At 38.6% G+C, this 26976-nt stretch overlaps 1 protein-coding gene across 3 annotated transcripts; it reads left to right on the top strand.

The window, feature by feature from the left end:
• The first annotated feature begins 264 nt into the window (after positions 1–264).
• On the top strand, positions 265–26611 carry DCTN6 (dynactin subunit 6). 3 transcript variants are annotated; one of them, XM_049632515.1, is made up of 7 exons: positions 265–397; positions 9413–9477; positions 18859–18964; positions 20564–20652; positions 21939–21986; positions 22991–23133; positions 26036–26611. In XM_049632515.1, the coding sequence occupies exons 1-7, from the start codon at positions 375–377 to the stop codon at positions 26132–26134; spliced, it is 573 nt and encodes a 190-aa protein (XP_049488472.1). In that variant the 5' UTR covers positions 265–374; the 3' UTR covers positions 26135–26611. The 3 variants fall into 3 exon arrangements, with proteins under 3 accessions (XP_049488472.1, XP_049488470.1, XP_049488471.1); XM_049632513.1 differs by lacking the exon at positions 265–397 and adding an exon at positions 765–1195; XM_049632514.1 differs by lacking the exon at positions 265–397 and adding an exon at positions 11795–12007.
• Positions 26612–26976: the final 365 nt, after the last annotated feature.

Raw genomic sequence — 26976 nt, 5'->3', positions numbered from 1 at the left:
CACTGAACGAAAAGGGCCCAGGCCCTGGCAGGAATTTAACGGGCAAAGACCGAAAAGCAGGCTGAAAAAGAATGGTGGAGTATAATGAGGTCATCATGATGTGCGCTGGATTAGACTAAACGGCTGCTTTAAATCCGAGTCTATCCATCTCTGGACTGCGCTAAAAATAAGCCAGCGGCCACGCGAGGTCGCCTCCCACAATCCTCCTCAGGCAGGGAGTGGCGCAACCACTAGCCCCGGCAGGCCCCGCCCCCGGGCAGGCCCGCCCCTGCCCTATCCCGATCCTGCCAGGCGCTCCAATCGCTTGTAGAGACCATCGCTGGACCCAGGCGGCTGTGTCGATCTCCGCTCCAACTGGAGACAGGGTCCAAACCATGGCGGAGAAGGCTCAAAAGAGGTGAGTCGGTTGTTTGAGAAAAGTCCATTTCTAGACTCCACATGAGTGGAATCTGCTCCTGGTCGCCAACGGTAGGGACTAAGATGATGTCTTATCCCGGGCGCTCGGCCTGGATGGCTCTTAAAGCCCAGCCTTGGCAGCCGCTGAGGCAGAAAACGACGAAGCGGGCGTAAGGGAGGATTGGGAAGGGATGAGGAATCGGTGCCTGGAAGGTTTTTGTTCTTCGATCCGACCGCCACCGCGCCGCCCTCCTCCAGAACGCGCCTGCGCGGAAAGGGTCTCCGAGAGGCGCTGCGCGGCGAGAATGGCGTCGCCAGCTTCCTCGGAACCCGGGGGGACCCCCCCACCCCGACCCTCACCCCCTGTCCCCCAATTCCGCGCTGTTTGATGCAGCTGTTCACGGAGGGCGGCTTGTAGCAGTATTCTCTACTGTGCGTTCCGACACACCCACGGTAGTGCTGGCCGCACCCCAGAACCCTCTTGCCCATTGTGGGCGCAGTGTGTGTAAACCCATCGCTGTCGCTTGTCACAAGGGGGACTGCGCCTGGGCTATAACAGTGTGAGACATTCTGCTCGGCGTGGCTAAGCTACTTTGTAAATGTGTGAGGACAGCAGTGGGGGCTCCTCCCAACAGCCTTCACTGCTGCGAACAGCTTGGATGGGAGAAATGCTTAAGTTAACGATTTCGAAAAGCAGCGGCGTTGAGCACCCTCTGCTGCCTCTCTTTGAACGGGAAACCGACACACCTTGTTTCTGTTGCAGTAAATTAAAATTTAGGGTTTTTTTCTATGGAGGCAGGTAACTATAATCTTTTTTCATAAGCTAAAGAGAACCAGGTATACTCTGAAAATTGTGTGCAGTATATAGCCGTGTACAGTGGAGTGTTTTGGGGTTTTTTTTAGTGTATTTATTTATTTATTTATTTAGAGAGAGCTGGGGAAGGGCAGAGAGTGGGAGAGAGAGAATCCCAAGCAGGCTTCGAGCTGCCAGCACAGCCTACGTGGGACTTGAACTCACAAACTGTGAGATCGTGACCTGAGCAGAAATCAAGAGCTACCCGGGCTCCCCAGATGGCTTGTTATGTAAATAGGTACTCAGCTAAGCCTTTCATCTCAGCTGCCTGAGCCCCCTCAGCCCCATCACTCGGAGGTGCAGTGGAGTCTACACAGAGATGATTGGACCACGTTTTAGTTGGTCTAGTGATGATTTAACTGTTTTCTGCCTCATGGAGAAGTATGCTGATGGGACCACAAACTCTGCCTGGGTCCTCTCCCTTAGACATAAAACCGGACAGGGGGACACTTGGGAATCGTTCCTATCCTCACTTGTCTAGGACAAGTTATATGTAGGTGCTGTTTTCATAAAGAAAAATCATCGAGGGAGGCTGAGGGAATGGAAACTTGAAATGGGAAATAAGGTCTAAAACAAGAGGCATTTTAATAAGATTGCATTATTTTAACACACAAACCCACTCTAAATGAAAACCATCAGAGGAATAGCATTTTCATATGGTGATCCATTCAAGGACAGCATCATTCAGCTCTCACAGGAAAAGTACCCAACATGTCAGGAAGTTTCCAAGAAACTTTCAACTAACAGAAAAGAAATGATTGGTGTTAGGATAATGATGCTTCAGGGACAAACTGCTTCAGGAAATTTCTAGTCTCTGGGCTTCAGTTTCCTCATCTATAAGATGAGAAGATCAGGCCATTTTCTGCTTTCTGTTCCATGTTACTGAAGTTTTTCTTTACTTGGTAGAAAGATAGTATTTTTTTACTGTGTCTTCAGCAGAGTCAGACACATAACCCCGATGCATCGTTTTTAGAATTTCATTAACTTGTGCCTTGTAGAAAGTCAGTGTATGTCAAAATGATGGAAACAGATACAGCTGTGTCTGATCTCACAAGTATTTCTTAGATAGACTCAGGAATTACTAGTTTTTGTTTGATATATATTCTTTTTACTTAGAGCTTTAAAAAATGCTTTGTGGTAGGAAGGTTTGTTTGCTGAAATTTGTAGAAGAAAAAATTGTGTCTCCTTTTTTATAGTTTTCCCTATCAGTAAGGAAGTGGGTGTGATTTAGGAAATATATTTTTGCTGTCACTTTGCACTTGTATCAGGGAATATTTAGGGGGGTTCTAGAATGTAACTGATGGAGAGACATGTTAAAGAGTTTGTACTCTGCTGACTTTCAGAGCTATATTTCTCTCTCTTTTTAATTATTTCAGGAGAATTTAGTGATTCATCACTTAACATATTACACCCAGTGCTCATCCCAACAAGAGCTCTCCTTAATGCCCATCACCCATTTAGCCCACCCCCGCCACCCCTCTCGCAACCCTCAGTTTGTTCTCTATATTTAAGAGTCTCTTACGGTTTGCCTCCCTCTCTATTTTTCCTTCCTTTCCGCTATGTTCATCTGTTTTGTTTCTTAAGTTCCACATGAGTGAAATCATATATTTATCTTTCTCTGACTGACTTATTTTGTTTAGCATAATACACTCTAGTTCTATCCACATTGTTGCAAATGGCAAGATTTCATTCTTTTTGATTGCTGAGTAATAGCCCATTGTGTGTGTGTGTGTGTGTGTGTGTGTGTGTGTGTGTGTGTGTATGTATACACCACATCTTTATCCATTCTCCAGTTGATGGATGTTGGTATCTTTCCATAATTTGGCTATTGTTGATAGTGCTGCTATAAACATTGGGGTACATGTGCCCCTTCAAATCAGTATTTTTGTATCCTTTGGATAAATACCTAGGAGTGCAACTGCTGGGTCATGGGGTAGTTCTATTTTTAATTTTTTGAGGAACTTCCATGTTGTTTTCCAGAGTGGTTGCACCAGTTTGCCTTCCCACCAGCAGTGCAAAAGAGTTCCTGTTTGTCCGTATCCTCACCAACATGTGTTGTTGCCTGAGCTGTTAGTTTTAGTCATTCTGACAGGTGTGAGGTGCAGGTGTAAGGTGGTATCTCACTGTGGTTTTGATTTGTATTTCCCTGATGAGTGATGTTGAGCATCTGTTAGCCATCTGGATGTCTTACTTGGAAAAGTGTCTGTTCATGTCTTTTGCCCATTTCTTCACTGGATTATTTGTTTTTTGGGTGTTGAGTTTGGTAAGTTCTTTATAGATTTTGGATACTAACTCTTTATCGGATATGTCATTTGCATATATCTTCTCCCGTTCCTGCCGGTTGCCTTTTAGTTTTGTTGATTTATTTCCTTTGCTGTGCAGAAGCTTTTTATCTTGATGAAGTCGTAATAGTTCATTTTTGTCAGAGCTGTCTTTCTGGTCTAGAACTCTCATGAGCTCTGTGTTTTTACTTTCTTACTGAGTCTTTCTCCTGAATTTTCTGTGGACCCTCAACCTGAATTAATATAAAATTTAACAAAATGACTTCACTTTTGTCATTGCCTTACTTTTCTATGTACTGATGATTTTCAAATCTTCTAACAGATATAGCAGATATATCAAATATCTAGTAATTATCACATAATCTGTCTTTTTTTTTTTCCCTTTGGATATCTTCCCATGAAACCCTCTATCATCTTTGTTCTCTGAGGCTGATGCATGGCTGTTGTCCTGTTATTTCCCTTTGTACTAACACACTGGAGCCTCTGTTTCTAGACTCTATCTTATCTATTGGCTTACTTTTATTTAGCTTAGTACATCCTTCGGGAGCTTCCCAATAAAGAGTACTTTTTTAAAGTTTTTGCAAGTCTGAAGATGTCTTTATTCTCTGTCCAAACTTGATTGCTAGTTTGGCTGGGTGGATAGCTCTGGTTTGAACATAGTTTTCACTTAGAATTCTGTAGGGATTGTCTGTGGTCTTCTAAATTCTAGTATTGCTACTGAGGACTCTGTTGCCACTCTGATTATTTTAACCTCTCTTGGTGTTTTGAGTTTTTGTGTTTTTGTTTTCGTTCTGAAAACTTTAAGGATCTTTTCCATAGCATTCAGAAATTTTAAGATGATATTACTTGGCATGGGCCTTTTGCATTCACATCCTTTTAGGGTTGAGATTAATATTCTTTAGTCTGTGGGAAATTTTCTTGTATTATTCTTTATTTATTTATTTATTTTTTAATAATTTTTTTTAACGTTTATTTATTTTTGAGACAGAGAGAGACAGAGTATGAATGGGGGAGGGTCAGAGAGAGAGAGGGAGACACAGAATCTGAGACAGGCTCCAGGCTCTGAGGTGTCAGCCCAGAGCCCGACGCAGGGCTTGAACTCACGAACCGCGAGATCATGACCTGAGCCGAAGTTGGACGCTTAACCGCTGAGCCACCCAGGCGCCCCTCTTGTATTATTCTTTAATAGTTTTTTTCCATAAATTGTTTTCTCCTTTTTATTTGGATTCTTTTTTTTTTTTTTTTAATGTTTATTTTTGAAAGAGAGAGACAGAGTGCAAGCAGGGGAGGGACAGAGAGAGAGGGAGACACAGAATCAGAAGCAGGCTCCAGGCTCTGAACCGTCAGCACAGAGCCCACTGTGGCGCTTGAACCCATGGACCGTGAGATCATGACCTAAGTCAAAGTTGGATGCTTAACCAACTGAGCCACTCAGGTGCCCTGAGATTTATTTGGATTCTATACCTCATATGTTGGTACTCTAATTTTCTCACTTTTTCTGTCCTATTTTCAATTTTATTTTATTTATTTTATTTTATTTTGCATTTTGTTCTACTTTCTGGAAGAGCTCTTTTTTTAACATTCCTAGTGATTTCACATTTTGGTTATGTTTTTAATTTTTAGGAACTCTTTCTTAGACTGTTCATTTTTAATAGACTTCTGCCTTGTTTAATGCAGTAGTCCTTTATTTCTCGTGAATTATACGTTTGTTTTTTTTTTAAGTTTACTTTTACTACCTGAATTGTCTGTGTTTCTTCAGACTATTTTTTTCCTTTGTTTTGCTTTTTTTCCTTTTTAGTTGGAGGCTTTCCTGATTTATCTAATCATCTCTGGCTCTCTGTCCATTATTAAGGATGGGAACTTAAACAACTGGAAGCTCCAGGTATACGCATTAGGCTTACCTTGTGATGTGCTTCAGGGTGGAGCAAATCAGGCAGGAAGCTGAACTTCTCATTGAAGAACTCATGTTGTCTGGTAGTTTCTTTGGAAAAGAATCCTCTTCTATTCCCCTGTTGCCTAAAATTCTGTATGAGGATAGGGAGGCACACAGGGGAAGGGGAGATGGTGGGCTCACTGTTGCTCAGCCAGTCCTCATCACCTACCTCTGGGCCTGATTTCTTGGGTGCAGTACCGCAGGGAGGGGCAAACTTTTTCTATAAAATGGTAGTTTTACCTTGTTTTTATTGTTAGGAGTATATAGTATTCCAGTAAGTTGATTACATTTTATTTCATTACTTCTCCCCTTTTATGGTTTCATTATTCTAAATAACATTGCCAATTTGTGCATATATTTTCCTCCTGTTGAATTCTTGATGGTAGAACTCCAGAAGTAGATTTCCTAGGTCAAACATTGTGACTACGTTGATTCCTGATGCATATTGGTACAGTATTTTCTAAGAAGTATCCTGATAATTATCATCAAAAGTGTCCAGATGTCTCAGTTAAATTACAGATACATCATCTGATAGCCAAAATAAATGAAAAAGCAAAAACACCTCATTATCCTGAACAAACTAATACAGGAAATGGACTGGAGTGTGATTATACTGAATATTCCAACTATTTGCATTTATTTCATAACATAGCCTTTTATTTCTTACTTACATTGACTTGTGTCATGTTTCTATTAGTATAGTATCAACCATCCTTCATGTAATATGACACAGAACAGTGACAGACAGTGGCCTAGAAATACTATAACCAATGCCATTGTGAATCGGCATGATAGGGTTGTATTTATGATAGCTGATTGTTTATTTGAAGATTGGAAGTAATGAGAGTGTTACTAATGAATAATAATTTTGTTCTGGGTTAAGAAAGATTGTTGCTGAATCAGTGAGAACAGTGATTTAAAGAACAATAACAAAAAAACTGGTCTTAAAAAGGGAAACTAGGAGTCTAAAATTCATTAAATGATACGAGTTATAAGAAAGTATTTATAGGTAGGGGAGGGCATATAAGGATCATGATTTGAGGGAGACTTTTTTTAAGGAAATAAGGATACATTTTCAGCCTAGTTACAGAAATGAATCCAGGATCCCCTTGGCACCTGGTGTTAAGAAAATTTTATCAATCTCTTTTCTGTCTTGTTTTATTTAGTTATATATTGAATAGGTAATCATTTGTGGGCTTCAAAATGCAAACAGTTAAAAAATGGGGATGTAAAGAAAAACATTTTCCATCTACCATTGTGTCCTTGCTATCCAGCTCCTCTCTCAGAAGGCAGTGAATATTATTAGTATCTTCTGTGTCCCTCCAGAGATAGTTTGGGAATATTGAAGCAAATACAAATATTCAGCAGTTACACACTAGAACAGCTATATTGGTTGCATCAGTTGTAAATGATGCTCAAAAGTTATATCAAAGAAACTGAATGTGCTAAACACAAGTATTTTATTAGAATGGCAAGCATGTCCTATTTAAGTTCATGTTACATGTAATGAAGATTTGCATTCATCAAAGAGGACAGATTTAAAAAGTGAATGAACCCATCTCACAGTAAAACATTTGGAAAAATAAAACCTGGCAGTAACAATTTTTTTTTTATCAAAGCAATGTCAAAAAAAGGCATGAAAAACAAATAGAAAGTACCATTGACATTTTTATACTATCTACTATCAGTTAAACATCAGTATTTTCATACATGAATATTTATAGAACTTAATACGAGTGATTATTGCACTCTACATTTCTGGTTCTTACTGGTTGGAAAACATTTGCTAAAGTTTCTGAAAACAAGTTTTTAACGTTTTTTTTTTTGTTTTTTGTTTTTTTTTTTAATTTATTTTTGGGACAGAGAGAGACAGAGCATGAACGGGGGAGGGGCAGAGAGAGAGGGAGACACAGAATCGGAAACAGGCTCCAGGCTCCGAGCCATCAGCCCAGAGCCTGACGCGGGGCTCGAACTCACGGACCGCGAGATTGTGACCTGGCTGAAGTCGGACGCTTAACCGACTGCGCCACCCAGGCGCCCCAAGTTTTTAGAAAACTTAACAAATCAGTCAAGATATTAACATTTTGGTCAAGAAAGTTTCCGCTGTTTTATATATCAGGTTTTAATAGTTTATTTAAAATGCATAATTGGGCCACCTGGTTGGCTCAGTCAGTTAAACGTCCAACGTCAGCTTGGGTCATGATCTCACCATTGGTGGGTTCGAGCCCTGCATGGGCTCTGTGCTGACAGCTCAGAGCCTGGAGCCTGCATCAGATTCTGTGTCTCCCTCTCTCTCTGCCCCTCCCCTGCTCTCTCTCAAAAATAAACATTAAAATGCAAAATTCATGGCTTAGAAAAGTAGTTTGATAGGTTTTGTTGATCTCATAGAACTAGAACAGGTTAAGGATATTAAACATTATACTAGAAATCTTAGGGCAATAAGGCAAGAAAAATAAATAATTGGAAAAGAAGAAAAACTGTATTCACAGACAGCAAAATTATTTATGTGAGAAATCCCAGAGAATCTACTTGAACTTAGTGGGTTTAGCAAAGTTTCAGGATACAAAGTCAATATACAAAATTATATTGTATTTCTGTGTACTTGCAGTGAACGACTGGAAATCAAAATTTTTGAAAAATCCAAATACAATTATGAAGTCAAAATATCTAAAATGGTATTGTTATTTTATAGAAGCGAGTGCACATTTAACCATGAATAATATCATTCCTACTAAGAAAAATACTTAGAACAAGTTACCAAATGATTGTCAATTTAATGGGAAAGTCGTTTGGTACAGTTCTTCACGTCAGCTCATGGCTCAGCTACAGCTGCATTCAGCTAGATTCAGCTGTGTCCAACAGGACATCATGGAATATCAAAAGCATCAATAAATTATTTGGAATTTAGTAATTTTGAACAGCTTGCACTCTAGTTTATATCACTTGATAAGCTGATTTATAATATAAATAGAGAATATTTGTAAATTTTGAATCTCTACGTTGATTTCTATATTAATATTACCTTGCCAGTTGTTATGTATTGTGAATATTCATTCCTTTTACAAAAATAATGGTGTATTATATACTGTCCATTTTCTGGCTTTTACTTTTTTTGACTTAAGATAGGTTGGATTACAGAGAGGGAGGGAGGCAAACCATAAGAGACCCTGAAATACTGAGAACAAACTGAGGGTTGATGGGGGTAGGGGAGACGGGAAAGTGGATGATGGGCATTTAGGAGAGCACCTGTTGGGATGAGCACTGGGTGTTGCATGGAAACCAATTTGACAATAAATTATATTTAATATAAAAATATATATAGCTTGGAAATCATCCCAAATCTTTACATAAAGGATTATTCATTCTTTTTAATGATTGTGTATTAAATTGTGGTGTACCATACTTTACTAACCTGTCCCTTTCTAATGGATATCTAGGTTGTATTCAGCCTTTTGCTGTTTGGAAACAATGCTGGTGTTAAAAGAATCCAAAATCTCTTTTCTCAAGCATTTTAATAGGGCATCATATATGATTTTAGCCTGATGGATAGTATGCCCCCTCAGAAACTTATAGTATATTAAATACCTTACCTTTTATCATTTCTTTTTTTTAATCAGATTTTTTTAACTTTTTTTTCACTGAAGTGTCTAGATAGCTTCTATAGCAATGTTTTTTTTTAATTTTTTTTTTTTACGTTTATTTATTTTTGAGACAGAGAGAGACAGAGCATGAATGGGGGAGGGTCAGAGAGAGGGAGACACAGAATCCAAAACAGGCTCCAGGCTCTGAGCTGTCAGCACAGAGCCCGACGCGGGGCTCGAACTCACAGACCGTGAGATCGTGACCTGAGCCGAAGTCGGCTGCTTAACCAACTGAGCCACCCAGGCGCCCCTATAGCAATATTTTTTAAACTTACCCATGGTGAATGTTACCTTTTTCTTCCTACAGTGTGAAGATTGCTCCTGGAGCAGTTGTATGTGTAGAAAGTGAAATCCGGGGTGATGTAACCATAGGTAAGGAAATTGTTTATTAGTGGTTTTTTCCTCAAAAATTGATGTAATTTAATTTATTTCAATGCTTTACAATTAATTAGGTGTTATATATTTGTCTGTTTCATTGACGTCCTAATTTTATTGAGAAAATGATGTATTTCTCCCATGTTTAGTATTTCTAAAAGAAGTAAGTGTGATGGGCACTTGTTAAAGATTTTATTTTATTTTATTTTTAATTAAAATTTTATTTATTTTAACTAATCTCTACACCCAACATGGGGCTTAAACCCACGACCCAAAGATCGAGTCACATCTCCTGACTGAGCCATCCAGGCACCCCAAGATTTTATTTTTAAGTAATCTCTACACCCAATGTAGGGCTCAAACTCAAAGCCCCAAAATCAAGAGTCACATGCTCCACTGACTGAGCCAGCCAGGCACCTGGATGGACTCTCTATTTTGAAAACCCCTCTCTGATAAAGGAATGAGGCGATGTAATATAGTCATTAATTTATTTGAGGAACATCTATTATGTACTACAGTGTGCACTGTGCTAGCACTAGAGACACAGCGATGAACACAGCAGACAAAGGTGTTGCCTTCATGGAGCTTATACACTACTAGGTAGTTAATAAGAGGTGGACCATGGAGTCGGACAGACCTGGGTTAGCATCCTTGCTCTTTACCTGCTGGTTTACCTTGCACATATTATTATACATAACCTCACCAGCCTTCATTTTCCCCATCTGTGTAAGTGTGTGTATTAGAATTAGGTTCAGCTGCATATAGTGGTGCCTTAAACACACAAAAGTTTATTCTCTTATATAAATAAGTCTAGAGGTAAGCAATTCAGGGCTGGTCAGTTGATTGTCCAGGAGCTCCAGCCTTGTAGGCCCGAATGTGATAGCTAAAGCACCAAGAGTGATCTTTGATAAGAAAGAGGAGGATTTGGGGCACCTGGGTAGCTCAGTCCGTTAAGCATCCGACTTACGCTTAGGTCATGATATCACAGTTCATGAGTTTGAGCCCCAAGTCAGGCTCTGTGCTAACAGCTCAGAGCTTGGAGCCTGCTTCGGATTCTGTGTCTCCCTCTCCTCTCTCTGATCCTCCCCAGCTCATGCGCTCTCTCTCTCTCTCTCACAAATAAATACTAAAAAAAAAAGAAGAAGAAAGGGGAGGAGTGGAAACAAAAGGGTGTACCTCCAAGTTGGATCAGCTTCCTTTACATAGTCTTCCTGAAAGTTTCACACATTCTCTCTTTGTATGTCTGATGCCTTGGACTTAGTCTCAGCCTTGGAAGGCTGGGAGATACAGTCTGAACTGGGTGCATTGCTGCCCCCAATCCAGTGGGATTCAGCTACCAGGGAAAGGGAAGAACGGATATCTAGTGGCAAGTAGCAGGTTTTTCGACGTGCAAAATAGGAGTGCCCACCTTACAGGCACTTTTTGAAGGATTAAGTAAGAGAATATTTGTGAAAGTCATTGCCCGAAACCTAACACTAGCTGACCACATTGTTAAATCTTAGCAGTATGTAGCCTTGCTGGAGGTGAGGTCCAACACTGAAATCAAATTAACAGTTTAACATGTGGTAACTTGCGTATATGGACATGATTGAGTTCCCCTGAACTTACATTTTAGCCACTAGTTCTTTTACGTATGTTTTCACTGCATCTTGTGCCTTTGTAGCTTTACGAACTAACATGAGTCCATCCTCACTAGCAGCTGCATGTTACCAGAGTAGAGCTTTCAGTGAGTTAAGTACAATTTCAGAGAGAAAACACACCCTGGTCCCTTATGCTAACAGTATCTGTCGTTGTTGTTGTATTATTTATTTATTTGGAAAGAGAGGTGAGAGAGAATCCCAAGCAGGCTCCATACTGTCAGTGCAGAGCCTGATGCGGGGCTCCATCTCATGAACTGCGAGATCATGACCTGAGCTGAGATCAAGAGTCAGACGCTTAACTGCCTGAGCCACCCGGGCGCTGCTAACACTATCTTTAATAGGAAAAAAAAAAACTGTGAATTTTAGTAAGTCTAAGCCTCCAACCAATTTAGACATCATGTCTTATAAAACAAGTAAAGATTGTACCAGTATTATGGAATATCATTAGGAATTTTCTAGGTTGGATTTTATTTTAGATTGACAGTATTTCAGAGTTTAGAAGGTGACACAGTTTCTTTTCAGTGCTATGTTAACTTTTTGTTAATTCTTAAAACCATTTGCAAACTTTTTATGAGGAGAAATCATGATGGCCACATGTTTATCAAAGATGTTGTTCTGCATTATTTTTAATCTGGTATTTAAAAAAATTTTTTTAATGTTTATTTATTTTTGAGAGAGAGAGACAGAGAGACACAGAATCTGAAGCAGGCTCTAGGCTCTGATCTGTCAGCACAGAGCCGTCGTGGCTTGAACTCCTGAACGGTGAAATCATGACCTGAGCTGAAGTCAGATGCTTAATCAACTAAGCCACCCAGAAGTCCCTTTAATCTGGTATTTTTATGGTTTTCATCATGATTCAAGGAATAACCCTCTCATTAGCTCACAAGGTATTGTTTTTTTCTTTTTTCTTGTTTTTAAAGTTTAATGATTTATTTTGAGAGAGAGAGAGAGACAGGCAAAGGGAGGGAGAGAGAAAGAAAAAGAATCCCAAGCAGTCAGTGCAGAGCCTGATGCAGGGCTCACACTCATGAACTGTGAGATCATGACCTCATATGAAATCCAGAGTCGGGCGCTTAACCAACTGAGCCACCTAGGCACCCCACCCACAAGGTACTCTTTTTTTTTTTTTTTTTTTTTAATGTTTATTTATTCTTAAGAGAGACAGAGTGTGAGCAGGGGAAGGGCAGAGAGAGAGGAAGACACAGAATCCGAAGCAAGCTCCAGACTCTGAGCTGTCAGCACAGAGCCTGACATGGGACTCGAACTCTGGAACTGCGAGGTCCTGACCTGAGCCAAAGTCAGAAGCTTAACCAACTGAACCACCCCCAAGTATTTTTAATTAGAAGGAAAGTAAGACTAAAATAATGTAGCTAATAACACAAATTTGCCCTTTCATTTCTACTTCTTCCTCATTTTTAACGAAGTATGGTATACCTATTATATAATAGATAGATGGTATAGAAACCTCTGCTGGCAAAAATGTACACACAGGTGTAGGTACATGTTTGTCTGTAGGTATATTTCAGATTTGAAAAAAAAAACAAAAAAAACTCCTGTTACTTTTCTCCTTTTCTCCTATGAAAAGAAAAGGTGGACCAGGGACCACAGCATAGGATTGGGACATGGGAGTATCAGGAGTCAGCACTCACTTTCCAGTCTCTCCTGCTGTCTTTCACTACTTTGTGCTCCTCCCCTTTCCTTATCCTTTTAATCACCAACCTTCCCTAAATGTTGAAATTATGTAAGGAATACAGTGTTTAAATCTACTTTTTTTTCCAGTAGCTGACAGTACAGAGATGGCTAAAATGTAAAATGACAGTTCAACACAGATTTTTTAGCATAAGAAGTGGTCGTAATTTTTAACTAGTGATTTGAAGTTTATCATAGAATGGATCTAAATTAATGTTTTTATGCTTATTTTTGACCCAGTGTTTTAAAACAGGAAAATTTGCTCACTTTATAGAAACATCTCAATTTTTAAAACTAAGGAAAAGATTCAGAAGTGATATAGTTATCCAGTGCTCAGTCTTTTATAATTCTTCTCTCATTATCATTATGTATGTTTCTTATCATTTTGTTTTGTTGTTTGTTTGTGTTTATCTTTAACTGTATATATAAGAATGGAAAATTTCCAGAATCAGTACTTAGATAGCCATTTCTATCATTGTTATATTTGGAATAAGATATCCCTAATCTTCTGACTGCTATTAATTCATTTTTCTGATGTAATACATGAGATTAAAAAGCACCAGGGAGATCTGAAGTTAAACGAGAGAGTAGAGATAAGTTATGTGATTAAAACTTACTCTCCCGGGCACCTGGGTGGCTCAGTCGGTTAAGTGTCGGACTTCGTCTCAGGTCATGATCTCATGGTTCATGGGTTCCAGCCCCACATTCGGTTCTGTGCTGAACGCTTGCTCAGAGCCTGGAGCCTGCTTCAGATTGTGTCTCCTTCTCTCTCTGCCCCTCCTCCACTTGTGCTCTGTCTCACTCTTTCAAAAATAAATGTAAAAAATTAAAAAAAAAACTCACTCTCCCCACCATGTTTTTTTCTTTTTCCCCAATTTATGGCTTTTATTGTTTTTGTTTTTGCTTAATTTACCAGACCAAAGTCGTCTTCTGTTATATTAGGGATATAGAGATTTGAACACAATACGCTTTGTTTTCTCAGTCAAGTAGCAATAACCTTAAGTGTAGTTGAGTTTAATAGATTTTTCAGAATGTTATGCAGAACTTTACATCCCCTAGTTGGTTATACTTTTACCAAATTATTCTATTCTGAAATATTTCAGAAAGAAAGTAATTTTTCCTTCTCTTTGTTTCAGTAGTGTAATAGAACTTTAAACCTGATCTGTTCTCCTAGAAAATCAGGTATTTGGTTTATCAAAGAAACTAGTCTAAAGCTTTGAAGCATTGTCCTTAAGCAGAAACCCTAGGACTTGAGGCACTGCTGGAGCCTGACCTCTTTCCTTAGAGGCTGCCAGGAAACAGACCTTGGGAAAAATAACAGCTCTCTTGTTAATTACAATGTGGGTAAACAAGGTTTCATAGGTCCAGCCTGTTTTTAATTAGGCTGCCTTGATTTTTGGACCACGCATTATTTCCTTAAATTTTGTTTTGAAAGCTGAAAAGCATTTCAGAAAGTTACTTCTAAGCCCCTTTTCTGTAGTCCCATTATAGGGTGAAAGTCAGTCTCCTGGTCTCAGGACAGGGCTCGGTTGGGACAAGGTACTAGGTAGGAAGGCAGACCTCCACGTAGTGGGAAAACGGAGATGGAACCCCTTTGTCCCATTTATTCTTTCTCTCCATTAGAGTTTTTAATACAGATCAAAAGCTTCCCTTTACTGTGGAAGTCTTTTTTAATAAGGCAGAACAGTGACCTTGACTTGAAATTCATCAAATATAAAGCAGTTCTTACAGGTACTTAAGCTTACAGCTCAAAGGAATTGTTTTAACTTTCCAAAGAGAGCTTGTGGCTTTTTGAACTATTTATTGACATATGAAAATGTACACAAAGATAGCTTCCTGTGGCAAAGATAGACAGGAAAAATGTCCTTTACCAAATGAGGGGAATGGAAGTTTGATGCAAGGAATGCCTTTCTGGCTGTGTTGCATCAAGCCCAGCCAACCATTTAGAAAAATAATTCATCAGCCAGTAAGGCAACATCAGCTCTAGACACATTTATCCAAACAGGGAGATAAGCCAAATAGGATTTCAGCACATTTGGTAAGCAAATATACAAACTACCCTGCCAGTTAAGAGCTCCAAAGAAGTTCACAACAGCCTTTAAAAAAAAAAAAAAAAAAAAAAGCAACTTTCTATAGTGATACATTTTTATTTTTAAAGCATTTTTTAACCTCAAGACCCTTAAACTTGGTTTGAAATCAGACCCGTTCTAGGTAAAAGTGCTTCTTACATGTAGAAGAGTGTGGAGCAGTCTGTGCCCAGACTTCAGTGTGCCGTGGCTGCCCGGGTCTTGGAATACCACTCGGATTCCTGGGCCCACTGGTGCCAATCTCCAGCACAAAACTGTGCAGAGACAAAGCCCACACTGTGCAGGTTACACACCTGAGTCAGAATGTCCCTTTAGCAAGTTCTAGAAACCAAAATTTTAGCAGTCACATGTACTGAAGTACATGAATACTAACCCCTCTACTCTCTGCCCCAAAAGACCTGCAAGAGGTTTAGGGGAACTGTTCAGTTTATTATCAGCCATGACTTTTGTTGCACCACAATTCAGAGTTGATATTTGAACCTTCTAAGTTATTTCAGCCCTGAAACACAAGGACTTGTAGTTTGGCAGTGCTGCCACCAGGTGGAGGCGGTGTCTCATGTAAGCTGGTGATCCTGCATTATATCCCAGGGCCCTTGGATTTATAAACAGATATCCAGTTATCTTCTTGCTAACTTATTAATTATGATAAAAATGAAAACAACAATAATAAAAAACCTGCTTAAAATAGCTCAGGCATTAGGGGCACCTGGGTGGCTCAGTCGGTTAAGCGTCTGACTTCGGTTCAGGTCATAATCTTGGGGTTGGGAGGTTCAAGCCCTGCATTAGGCTCTGTGCTAACAGCTCAGAGCCTGGACCTGCTTTGGATTCTGTGTCTCCCTCTCTCTGCTCCTCCCCTGCTCATGCTCTGTCTCTCCCTTTCAAAAATAGATAAACATTAAAAAAAAAAAAATAGCTCAGGCATTATATTTAAAAATTCTATAAGACATGGAACTTGGGTTTAGTTTCATTTTTAAAATTTGTGTTTGTATAGTTAACATATATTAGATCATTTTTGAAAGGGAAAAATGAAAATATCAATTATTTTCAAAGCTATTTCAGAGGAATTTTTAAAGAAAGACAGGTTTCAGTGACAACCTTATCATACTAGTCCATTCTCCAGTAACTTCTTACAAGTCTCCTTGTCGTCAAAGCTGCAGCTTAGGGGCCAGCAGAATACCTAGTGCCTCTGGCTTATCTGGCCACGGCAGACGATCTGCTTTCTATCACAGCATGGTGATCTCTTCCCCGTCTAAGATTTTAATGCCAGTACAGAAAATACATTTATTCTTTTCTTTTACTATCTTATAGTAATATGTGAATTTTCCCCCACTGTTTAAAAGGAGTTACCACCCTAATAACCTGAGTGGAGGAGAGGAGTTTTTCTGTTTCTCAGACCAGAAGGAGTTGTTTTGCTTATTGATAGTTATTTGTTAGCTTTTAGTGTCAGATAGTGATGAACTTCCCATTTTTAACACCTATGGGCCAGACCCTGTGATCTCCCTTTCAGACATTATTTCGTATAATCCACACTTCAACACAATGAAGTAGGTTATTCTGGATCTCATCTTTTTATAGATGAGAGAACAGGCATTTGAGAGATTAAGCATATAGCCTTTAAGTGGTAGAGACCAGAGTCTAGACTTTCTAGACAAGGAGTGGGGTGCTGGTAGGGGCTTTAATTACAAAGAATCTAAAATAGAATGATTTGTCCCTTTTATCACAGAACATTTTTAAGTAAAGTGTGAATCTGGTATTGTGCAAACTACAGATGTAAATTGGTTCACACAGCTGGAAGACCTGTAAGAAATTTCTCATTTTGGAGGAATCCAGTGTTTGTTTCAGTATTATTTAGCACCTGTCCCTCAAAAGTGGTAACATCTAAATGCCCGTCAGTAAGGGCTTGGTTAAGTAAATTATGATATGTTAATATGATATGAAGTACTATTCAGCCATTAAAAAGAAGAGCTAGCTAAATGTACTTTTATGGAAAAATCACCATGATTTTTTAGGTGAATTAAGAAAATTGGACAATAATAAGTACCATCCCTTGATTAAAAAAAAAAAAATCAACTATGTGCTTATAATCCATATTTTTCCACCTTAAAATTATATTCTATTTATTTTTTAACTTCATGGTAAAAGATATTTATATACAATGATATTTACGGGTCTTAAGGGTATAGTGGAACTTAAGTCTGGAATAATATACCCCAAACTTTTAAGAATAGTTACCTCTAGGGAACAGGATTAGCGCAAAGAGAGGATCTTTCACTTTTGCTTTGTTTGAATTTTTATAATGAGTATGTATTACCTTTGTAAATATGTGTATTTCTTAACAGAAAAAAAGGCACATGTGTTCACAATCATGGTCAACTTGAGAATCTTCCCAGGGACCCAAGAGATCCCATCTTTTATCCTGAATAGGAGAATTTACCAAAGCAATTTTACTTGGGCAGCTCAGGATTTGGGGAGCCAGGGGTGACAAATAACACAACCACTCTCATGTTATTTCTTATCAGACTGTGCGTCTTTTGACTGTGCATCCTGTCTTGGACCCCACCCTCCTTATCAATCCCCAGCTCTTCATTGTTAGGGGGAAAAAATAAAGTTGCACTGAGGTTCCTTCCAGTTCTCTGAGCACCAGGAACACCTTATTTAATACATTTGTGTGTGAGTATGTTAAGTATTTCCAGTTTTCAAGATAACAAAACAAAATAAAGAAGAAATGCAAGCTCAAAAGGGCAAAAGTAGCTTATATTTCTTTTTATTTCCCTCTAACATATAGCACTGGATCTTGCCTGTCACACGCAGCTAATGATTATTGAATAAATTAACTTACATAGTTGAGTACTGAATTACAGGGACAGTGCATCTTCCTGACTACCTTCCCACTGTCAACACTTCTACCCAGGCTGTCTTACTTTCAGAGTTGGTTACTTCATGTCCACTTATTTACCAATAAAAATAGCCATGGCATTGGGGGTGGGTGGGGCTAGTGTTGCAGGGAGTGGCAGTAATGAGGTTATATTTTCTCAAGAGTGATTTCATTATCACCAAAATGCTAGGCCTTTGGGAAATTAAGAACCAGGGGAGGGAATGTGTTAGCTGTCCAGAATCGTGTCCCTGTTTAAGCAATGCCGGCCACCTCCACCCTGGTGGTGAAATGGATGTGGTAAGACCCCTTCCCGCTCCTTTCAATTTGAGGTAGGAGGCGTCCCCTCAGTCTGCCTATTTCAGAGTCTTAGGATTCCAGTAATTATATTGGCTCCTTCCACTGCCTCCCTGTAACCTTTTCAACCTTTAACTGGTTAAAATCATGTCCTAGACCAGACACAACAGTATCTCTGCCTCCTTCCAGTGGTTAGGCTTGTTATTGGGATGGTGACAAAGTAACAGAGATAAGGTTTCCATGTTTCCCTTCTCCCATTCCACCCATGTTTCCTCTTAGCCACTTAATAGGAAGACTAACTCTATATAGTACACAAGCATGAGAAAGTGTTAATGTGGTTCACTAGCATGAGAAAGCCCAATATTATAAGCAAAGGGAGCCTTACTTTTATGAGAGAAAGCAGGGAAGGGAATTAATGTTATTGCCAACAATGTGCCAGAATACTGTGTCTACAAACATGATCTCATCTAATCCTTACAGTGCCTCTGTAAGATGGTATTCTCCCCACCCCCATTTCACTGCTGAGATAACAGAAGCTTCCAAACAGCTGGTTAGCCAGGGCTGTCTGGCTCCAAAGCCTGTGCTGTCTCCACTCACCTTGCCTTGAGATTTGGCACTAACTACTATTGATAACAGCTGAGGAGATAACATTTGTAAAGTGCACCTAGTGTGGTGCCTGGCACATACTTTAGAAAATGTTCCCAATAGCCTCGGCCCCCTCTTGGTCACCTTCTCCCCTCCTATTGGAAGCGTAGCCTCCACCAATAATTTCTTTTCACCGTATTTTTAACAGGACCTAGGACAGTGATCCACCCTAAAGCACGGATTATTGCAGAAGCCGGGCCAATAGTGATTGGGGAAGGTAACCTAATAGAAGAACAGGCGCTTATCATAAATGCGTGAGTAAGACACTTTCAGATACCCTGAACTAAGTACCTCGGGTTGTGTTTTTATTAATTCAGCTATCTATAGGAACCTTTTACGGTAGACATCTGGAAAGCCTACTATTTTAGAACTAGAGAAACATTAAGGATCTTTTCAACACAAGTGGTTAGTAAATAAGGAAACCAGAGACCAGATGGGTGAAGAGACTTGTCCAAGGTGAGATAACTTGTTGGTGACTGACTAGAATCTCCTCCTCTCAGTCTGATAATCTTCCCCTTACGTATCACTACCTCCGCTGTGCGCTAAGCAAACATTTCCTGACTCCAACAACCAAGTGCTGTGCTCACCACCCTTGAAGAGAGTCTTTTGGTTAGATTTCTCACTTCTGACTGAATTGTTATTACTCCTGCCCAGACACATGAGCTTTACTCTGATATATATTTTCATATGCTTTGTGGGGGTAGCACCCAGAATTATATTTGAAATTTTGGGGGCCTTAGAGGCAATTTTTTTTTAATGTTTATTTTTATTGTTGAGACAGAGACAGAGCATGAGTGGGGGAGGGGCAGAGAAAGAGGGAGACACAGAATCTGAAGCAGGCTCCAGGCTCCGAGCTGTCAGCACAGAGCCCGACGCCAGGCTCGAACCCACAGACCGTGAAATCATGACCTGAGCCGAAGCCGGATGCCCAACCAACTGAGCCACCCAGGCGCCCTGGCAATTTTTAACTTTCAAGAATAAAAAGTGATAAAATATTCAAACATGTACATGGTCTTAGTGAGCTAGACTATAATACCTATGACATTTTCATAAGCATTTAATAAAGCTTTCTAGATAAAATTTTGGCAGGAAATTCAAGCTTATACCTAATTTATAGCAACAATGTATGGAATTTGTAAGAAAGACCTTGGGAAAATATTTGACTGTGATAAAGAGATTGATTTGTCATAACACTTACTTAGGATTTGGGAGTTTCTTACTATATTAAGCAGTTTCTTTTTAAAATCTTATTTTGGCACCTTTGTTGTAAGTAAGTCAGTAATAGCTATATTCTGCAGTAACTCAGCTGTCAGAGATAAAGCACCATTTAAAAAATGGCTTCCTCTTAGACCACAAACATTTTATGTTCCAAATATTTCAAACTACCTAAGAGCATATAAAATAATTACATGAATTTCTGTTTACATTTCACAATCTCAAATGATTATTGAGAATGGAAATTTTTCGAGCCAGGCATGATTTTGATTCCAGTTTAATAAGCTAAAAATTATAGCCAGCATCATTTTTACCTTGTCCTGGAAAAGGCCCTCTGGGCTATGAGCTTTAAAAATAAGCAAAGGAAAAATTAAAAATAAAAAAAATAAAAATCAGCAAAGGAAGGCTGACCTTCTAAAATTACCTGTGACTTCTTTACCTTTTACTAGTTCTTTTTCAACTCAGAATCAAGTCTTCAGCATAGATGATAAATAATTCACTTGGAATAAGAAATTACTTATATAGTTACATATTTTAAGTTTGATGGAGATCAAATTGACAGAATGAACCCAAATTCTAAAACAAGAGAATTGCTTATTGCATTATTGACTTTGATGATTTGTCTCTTCTTTTTATAGTCACCCTGATAACATCACCCCTGATGCTGAAGATCCAGAACCAAAACCTATGATCATTGGCACCAATAATGTGTTTGAAGTTGGCTGTTGTATCCTTTACAATAGTTTAAAGTAAAACATTCTTCCCAGCTGTTTTTAGTATCCAAAATATATTCCATAGAAACCATCATATTTTACCTGTCAAATATATCAAGTATATTATAAGTATGCATTCACACACACACACACACACACACACACACACACACACTGCTCCTAGTGTTACAGCTTGTTCACAGGTAACAATAGGTAACAATAACTGAGTGGCAGTAGACATAGAAACAGAAGAATCCTGGCTTCTGTCCTGCTTTAAGAACCACAGCTCTGTCCATTCAATTCCTATATAGTTTAGGTTAACAGTATGTTGTCTGCTGCAAAGAAATGGTGGAAAGGGATGGAAATATTTCTTTTTTTTTTTTAAGTTTATTTTATTTATTTATTTATTTTAAGGGGGAGAGGGGCAATGAGAGAGAGGGGGAGAGAGAGGGAGGGAGAGAGAGAGAGTGAGAGAAAGAATCCCAAGCTAACAGCGGATCCTGATGTCAGGGTTTGAGCTCACAAACCATGAGATCATGACCTGAGCTGAAATCAAGAGTCGGACACTTAACCAACTGAGCCACCCAGGCACCCCTGGAAATATTTCATTCTTTGTTTTTTTTTTCCCCAGAGTGCTACTAGTTCTTACCTTGATTTTTGTACTCTAAAAAGCTAGTAAACTCTTTTCATGTTGTCAGAAAGATATAATTTTATGACAGAAAAACTTGGAGGAAAATAAAATCTATTTAGTGATAGCAAAATATTTAAATAAATTAAGCTACAGGCACAAAATGGACTATTCGGATCATTAAGCAGTCATCATCTTAAATTACGGTTTTAAAGATTTTAATCGTATGGAATAATGCCTGCAAATTTAATTGAAGCAAATAAAGCGAGCTGTAAAAGTTTATACAGTTTGATTCCCAGTTATGTTAAGGGAATTATATGTATTTACATAAAGATATATCAAACTGTTAGCAGTGTTATCTTTAAGTGATTGGGTGATAAATTTAATTTTCTTCAAACAGTTGTGAAAATATGTTACTTATAGAATGGGGGTAAAAGATGCTCATTTCCTTAAAAAACATAGAAGGCATTTATATCTACTTAGAGATGCTTACATTTAAAGATTAAAGCTTTACTTTCAGGCTGCCCTGAGCAAAGGAGCTCTCACCAGGCTGAGCCTGCATGGCCCTGCCCATGCTCCTACCCTCTGTCCCAGGGCAGGATAAGGATATAGTGAATTGGTAGGGGGAAAAGATGCACATGTTTACAATGTTTACTTAACTCTGGCTTACAGATTCCCAAGCCATGAAAATGGGAGATAATAATGTTATTGAATCAAAAGGTAAGCTGTATTCAGAATTTTATTGTGAAAATGATTACCTCCTTTTTCTTTGTGGTGTCCTAGAAAACAACCCAAGTATAACCTCTGGCAAAGTGGAAGGAAGGCATGGTTGGAAGTGGACTACAATAGGAGACTAAATCTTTGCCTTTAAGGAACCTAATAATGTGTTTAATACATTGAACTAAAAATTCAGCTGTGTACATAAGTTGGGATTGGATTAAACCATAACGTTCAGATGAAAGATTTGAAAAGATTTCTGCTAAATACTAGTGTCCGTGATAATTTAGTTGATTAATATAATTGCAGAATTGAAGAAAAAAATCATTTTCTGTATCAGTTTGCTTTCTTTAATTTCAGGACTACTTTACCTAGCCAGTCAGGAACAAATATAAGCAACTTATCATAAGTGGAGCTGGGCAGGAGGTCATGTAAAGTCACCACTACGGGAAAGCAGCTCCCAAGAGCGTGCCCCACTAAAGTCCAGAAAGAACCTGAACAATAAGATGTCTTTAGAATAATAATTTATCTTTGGTGGTCCTAACTGACATGAAAGAAAAATGCTTCTTTTTTTAAATACTAAAGTTAGACTTGTTGTTAGTCTACTTAATGGTTTTTGTTTTGATTACCAATTATTATCGTTGTTATTTTCTACTTATTATATACTTACTATGTGTCAAACCTGAGCTCGGCACTTTCCATTTAATATCTCACTTATTCCTTACAACAAACTGTAAGTAGGTTGATCTTTCATTTCATAGATAAGCTTCTCAGAATTTATAGTGACTTGTCCAAGGTCACACAACTAGTCAGCAGCAGAGCTCTGTGTTTAATCCATCTAATACTAGTCTGCCTGCCTCTATGCTTTACCAACTCTGAATTGAAGTATTTTCTTTAATTTTTTTTCTTAAAGCTAGTTTACTTTTTCATACTTAAGACATTTTGGAAAAATGTAACATTCTAATCATTTGTCTTAAAATACAGTTCTTTCTATGTTTTTATTGCAGCGTATGTGGGCAGAAACGTAATCCTGACAAGTGGTTGCATCATTGGGGCTTGCTGTAACCTGAATACATTTGAGGTCATCCCTGAGAATACAGTGATCTATGGTGCAGACTGCCTTCGTAGGGTGCAGACTGAGCGACCACAGGTACTGGAACCTGTCTTTAAAAGGAGTTCTTTTTTTTTTTTTTTTTTTTAATGTTTGACAGAGACAGAGCATGAGTAGGGGTGGGGCAGAGAGAGAGGGAGACACAGAATCAGAAGCAGGCTCCAGGCTCTGAGCTGTCAGCACAGAACCTGATGTAGGGCTGGAACCCATGAACTGCAAGAACATGACCTGAGCCAAAGTCGGGTGCTTCACTGACTGAGCCACCCTGGCTCCCCAAAAAGGAGTTCTTTCTGAAAGAAACAAAGAAAAACTTAAATACAGAGAACAAACTGGTGGTTGCCACAGGGGAGGTGGGGTGGGGGGAGAGAGATGGGTGAAACAGATCAAGAGGATTAAGAGGTACATACCTCCAGTTTAAAATAAGTAAGTCACAGAGATGAAATGTACAGCACAGGCAATATAGTCAGTAAATTGTAATTATGGTTGTCATGGTGACTACATTTATCATAATGAGCACCAAGTGATGTATAGAATCATTGAATTGATAAGTTGTACACTTGAAACTAATATAACACTTGAATAATGTTAAATAAATATACTTCAATTAGAAAAAATTTCTGGCGCTAATTTTCAAAAAACTACCACATAATTGTTTTAATGGGACAGCAAGTTTGCCATTTAAAGAGCAGATGAGAGGGGCGCCTGGGTGGCTCAGTCGGTTAAGCGTCCGACTTCGGCTCAGGTCATGATTTCGCAGTCTGTGAGTTCGAGCCCCGCGTCGGGCTCTGTGCTGACGGCTCAGAGCCTGGAGCCTGTTTCAGATTCTGTGTCTCCCTCTCTCTCTGACCCTCCCCCGTTCATGTCAATCCCTGTCTCAAAAATAAAATAAACATTAAAAAAAAAATTAAAAAAAAAAAATAGCAGATGAGAGGGACGCCTGGGTGGCTCAGCCAGTTAAATGTCTGACTCAGGTTATGATCTATGGTTGTGGGGTCGTAGGTCACAGGATGTGCACTGAGCGTGGAGCCTGCTTGGGATTCTCTCTCTCCCACTCTCTTTCCCCCTCCCTCTCTCTGTCTCAAAATAAATAAATAAACTTAAAAAAATAAAATAAAAAGCAAATGATTAAAATCAGAGAAACATTCCTAAAACTAGAATTTATTTGCATTGAAATTATTCAGTCTTTAAGTTATTATCAAAAATATGTACAAAGATGACAATGACAAATTGATAATGAGCAAAGAAAATCCAGAGATGTTGCTCCTGATCTTAATGTATTTTCACTGAAAATGTATCACCAAACTTTATAAACTGTTGATTCACTCCGAAAATACCAATCCTCAAGGTAAGGAATGATCCTACCAAATTTATACTGGCCAACCAACTTTGGTCCATCTGTTAGTTTACCAACATAGCTGACTTGAAAATAAACATAGTTTGTGAATATGCAAGTGTGTTTTGATATTTTCCTGGCTTACGAGAAATTATCTCTTCCTACTAAGAACCAAGAATAATTAAGAATATATATTTAGAGTTTCATACAGGAGATAAAATAGGGCATTTGGGGTTTCCTTTGGACAGAAGACATTCTGATTGAAGTTGTGAACTTCATTGTTTGGCACACAATATATTTCTTTAGTTACCCAGCCTCTTTCCCCTCCTCCAAAAGAAAATATTTTTCAAGACATCTATCATTTTGCATCTGATTCTTAGCCATATTTTATCAGATGTTAAAACTCCAGCTGTCTTTGGGTTATTCTGTTTCTGTAATGTTTGGATTTTATTATTATTATAAGCAAGTATTACTTCTATAGACCAAAAAGGCAGTAAAACAAACCAGGGTTGTTTTCACTATCTTTCTGCATACCAGCAAAAATGATTGAAGAAGGAGAAAAGAAACTGGAGTTGGGTTAAAAGAGATTAGAATTCAGTGAGTAAGAATATCTGAAGTTGAATACAGTTTTCCACATCTCACTCATCACAGGTCCTTATTAAAGAACTTACTGAATCAAAATGTCTCGGGCAAGGACCTAATAATCATCCATATTTGTCACAAGTACCCCTAGTGAGTTTTGCAATGAGGGAAGTTTGGGCGGCGCTGGTGAGTGAAGAGCAGAGAGTACAGCTGTGTACTTGTAGGGCCTGTGGAAAACTGTGCGTTCCAAGAATTCTACTTAGGTTGTTGTCTATGATTAGAACTTTTTTTTTTTTAATTTTTTTTTTTTTAACATTTATTTATTTTTGAGACAGAGAGAGACAGAGCATGAACGGGGGAGGGTCAGAGAGAGAGGGAGACGCAGAATCCGAAACAGGCTCCAGGCTCTGAGCAGTCAGCACAGAGCCTGACACGGGGCTTGAACTCACGGACGGGACCGTGAGATCATGACCTGAGCCGAAGTCGGACGCTCAACCGACTGAGCCACCCAGGCGCCCCGATTAGAACTTTTTAACTTTTTCAAGGCCAGCGTAAAGCCTGTAACAGCAGGGTTGAAAACTGAGTCATGTATATTTTTAATTTTTTTTTTAAAGTTTATTTATTTAGAGAGAGAGTGTGCGAGAGAGTGTGAGTTGGAGCAGGGGAGGAGCAGAGAGAAAGGGAGAGAGAGAAACCCAAGCAGGCTCCTTGTCGTCAGCACAGAGCCTGACGCGGGGCAGATGGTGACCTGAGCTGAAATCAAGAGTCAGATACTTAGTCACCCAGGTGCCCCTCATGTATATTTTTATATGTAAAATCTTTTGGCTTTTTCGTATTTCCAAACTTAATGTATATTCATTGTAAATTAAACAACCAAAATAAATAAATAAATAAATAACCAAAAAACCCCACAAAAAACAGGTAAGCAAAAATCAGCCAGTGGAAATCACCTATACTTCCCTGACCCTGAGCTGCCTGGTACTCTTGCTTTCTGCTTGTCAGTTCTTAATTCTCTTATCTTTTTAGCCCCAGACACTACAGCTGGATTTCCTGATGAAAATCTTGCCAAACTACCACCACCTAAAGAAGACTATGAAAGGAAGCTCAACTCCAGTTAAGAACTAAGAACAATATACAACATCAAGATAACAGTTTGTCTTTGACCACTGTCTTTTGAGAGGGCCACAGTGTTTATGTGCTCTTAGCAATTCACAGATTAATACATGTTGACTTTATTTTATAAAATTGAGTCAGAGAGGAAAGTAATGTATTTTCATTATAACTGTCCTCTGTAATTACATAAAATGCATTATTTTCCTATATCCTTAACTCCTTTTCTGAGAATTTACAGGTTTGGTTTATTTTTCTTTTGTCATATGTTGGCCATGATTTTAGTTGTGTAAAAGATTCCCTGTGATAAGAAGGGGCATATTACTATGTATTTATATTCTAGCATATGTTGTATTCAATAAAAATGCTAGTGACGGGACTTTCAGTGAACATACTTTGATCAAGTTTTCTACTTGTGTTAACTTCGCTAAAATAGCTCTTTTAATTTTTACTGTGTACTAGCCCTATTAAAGCTAATGTGTTTATCTTTTCCTTTTGTTACTTTGGAGCTGTTTGGTATTTCAGGTGAAATTTCAGCAGCTGTTGAACTAATTTGACTTCATCTTATTTCCAAGAAAAAAAATCTATTTTCATTTTAGTAAAACAGGTATTAGAAAAAGATGTATTCTGTAGCATACAAACAAAATCAGTAAGAATGATCTCTGATGGAAATGACAAGTAAATGACCCTTGAGTAGTCCTGAGTTTCTGAGGATAATAAAACTAAAAGAGATTTTGATATATTTATAAATTTATGAAATTACTTTGGCACATTACCAATGACTGTTGATCTTATTATTATTTATCTTAATTACATATTATTTATCTTAATTACATAATGGCAACATATTGAGGATT

This window comes from Panthera uncia, chromosome B1 (genome assembly GCF_023721935.1).
Source record: "Panthera uncia isolate 11264 chromosome B1, Puncia_PCG_1.0, whole genome shotgun sequence".
NCBI lineage: Eukaryota > Metazoa > Chordata > Mammalia > Carnivora > Felidae > Panthera > Panthera uncia.
The sequence above is the reverse complement of the archived record's forward strand: the minus strand, read 5'-3'. Positions and strand labels throughout refer to the sequence as shown.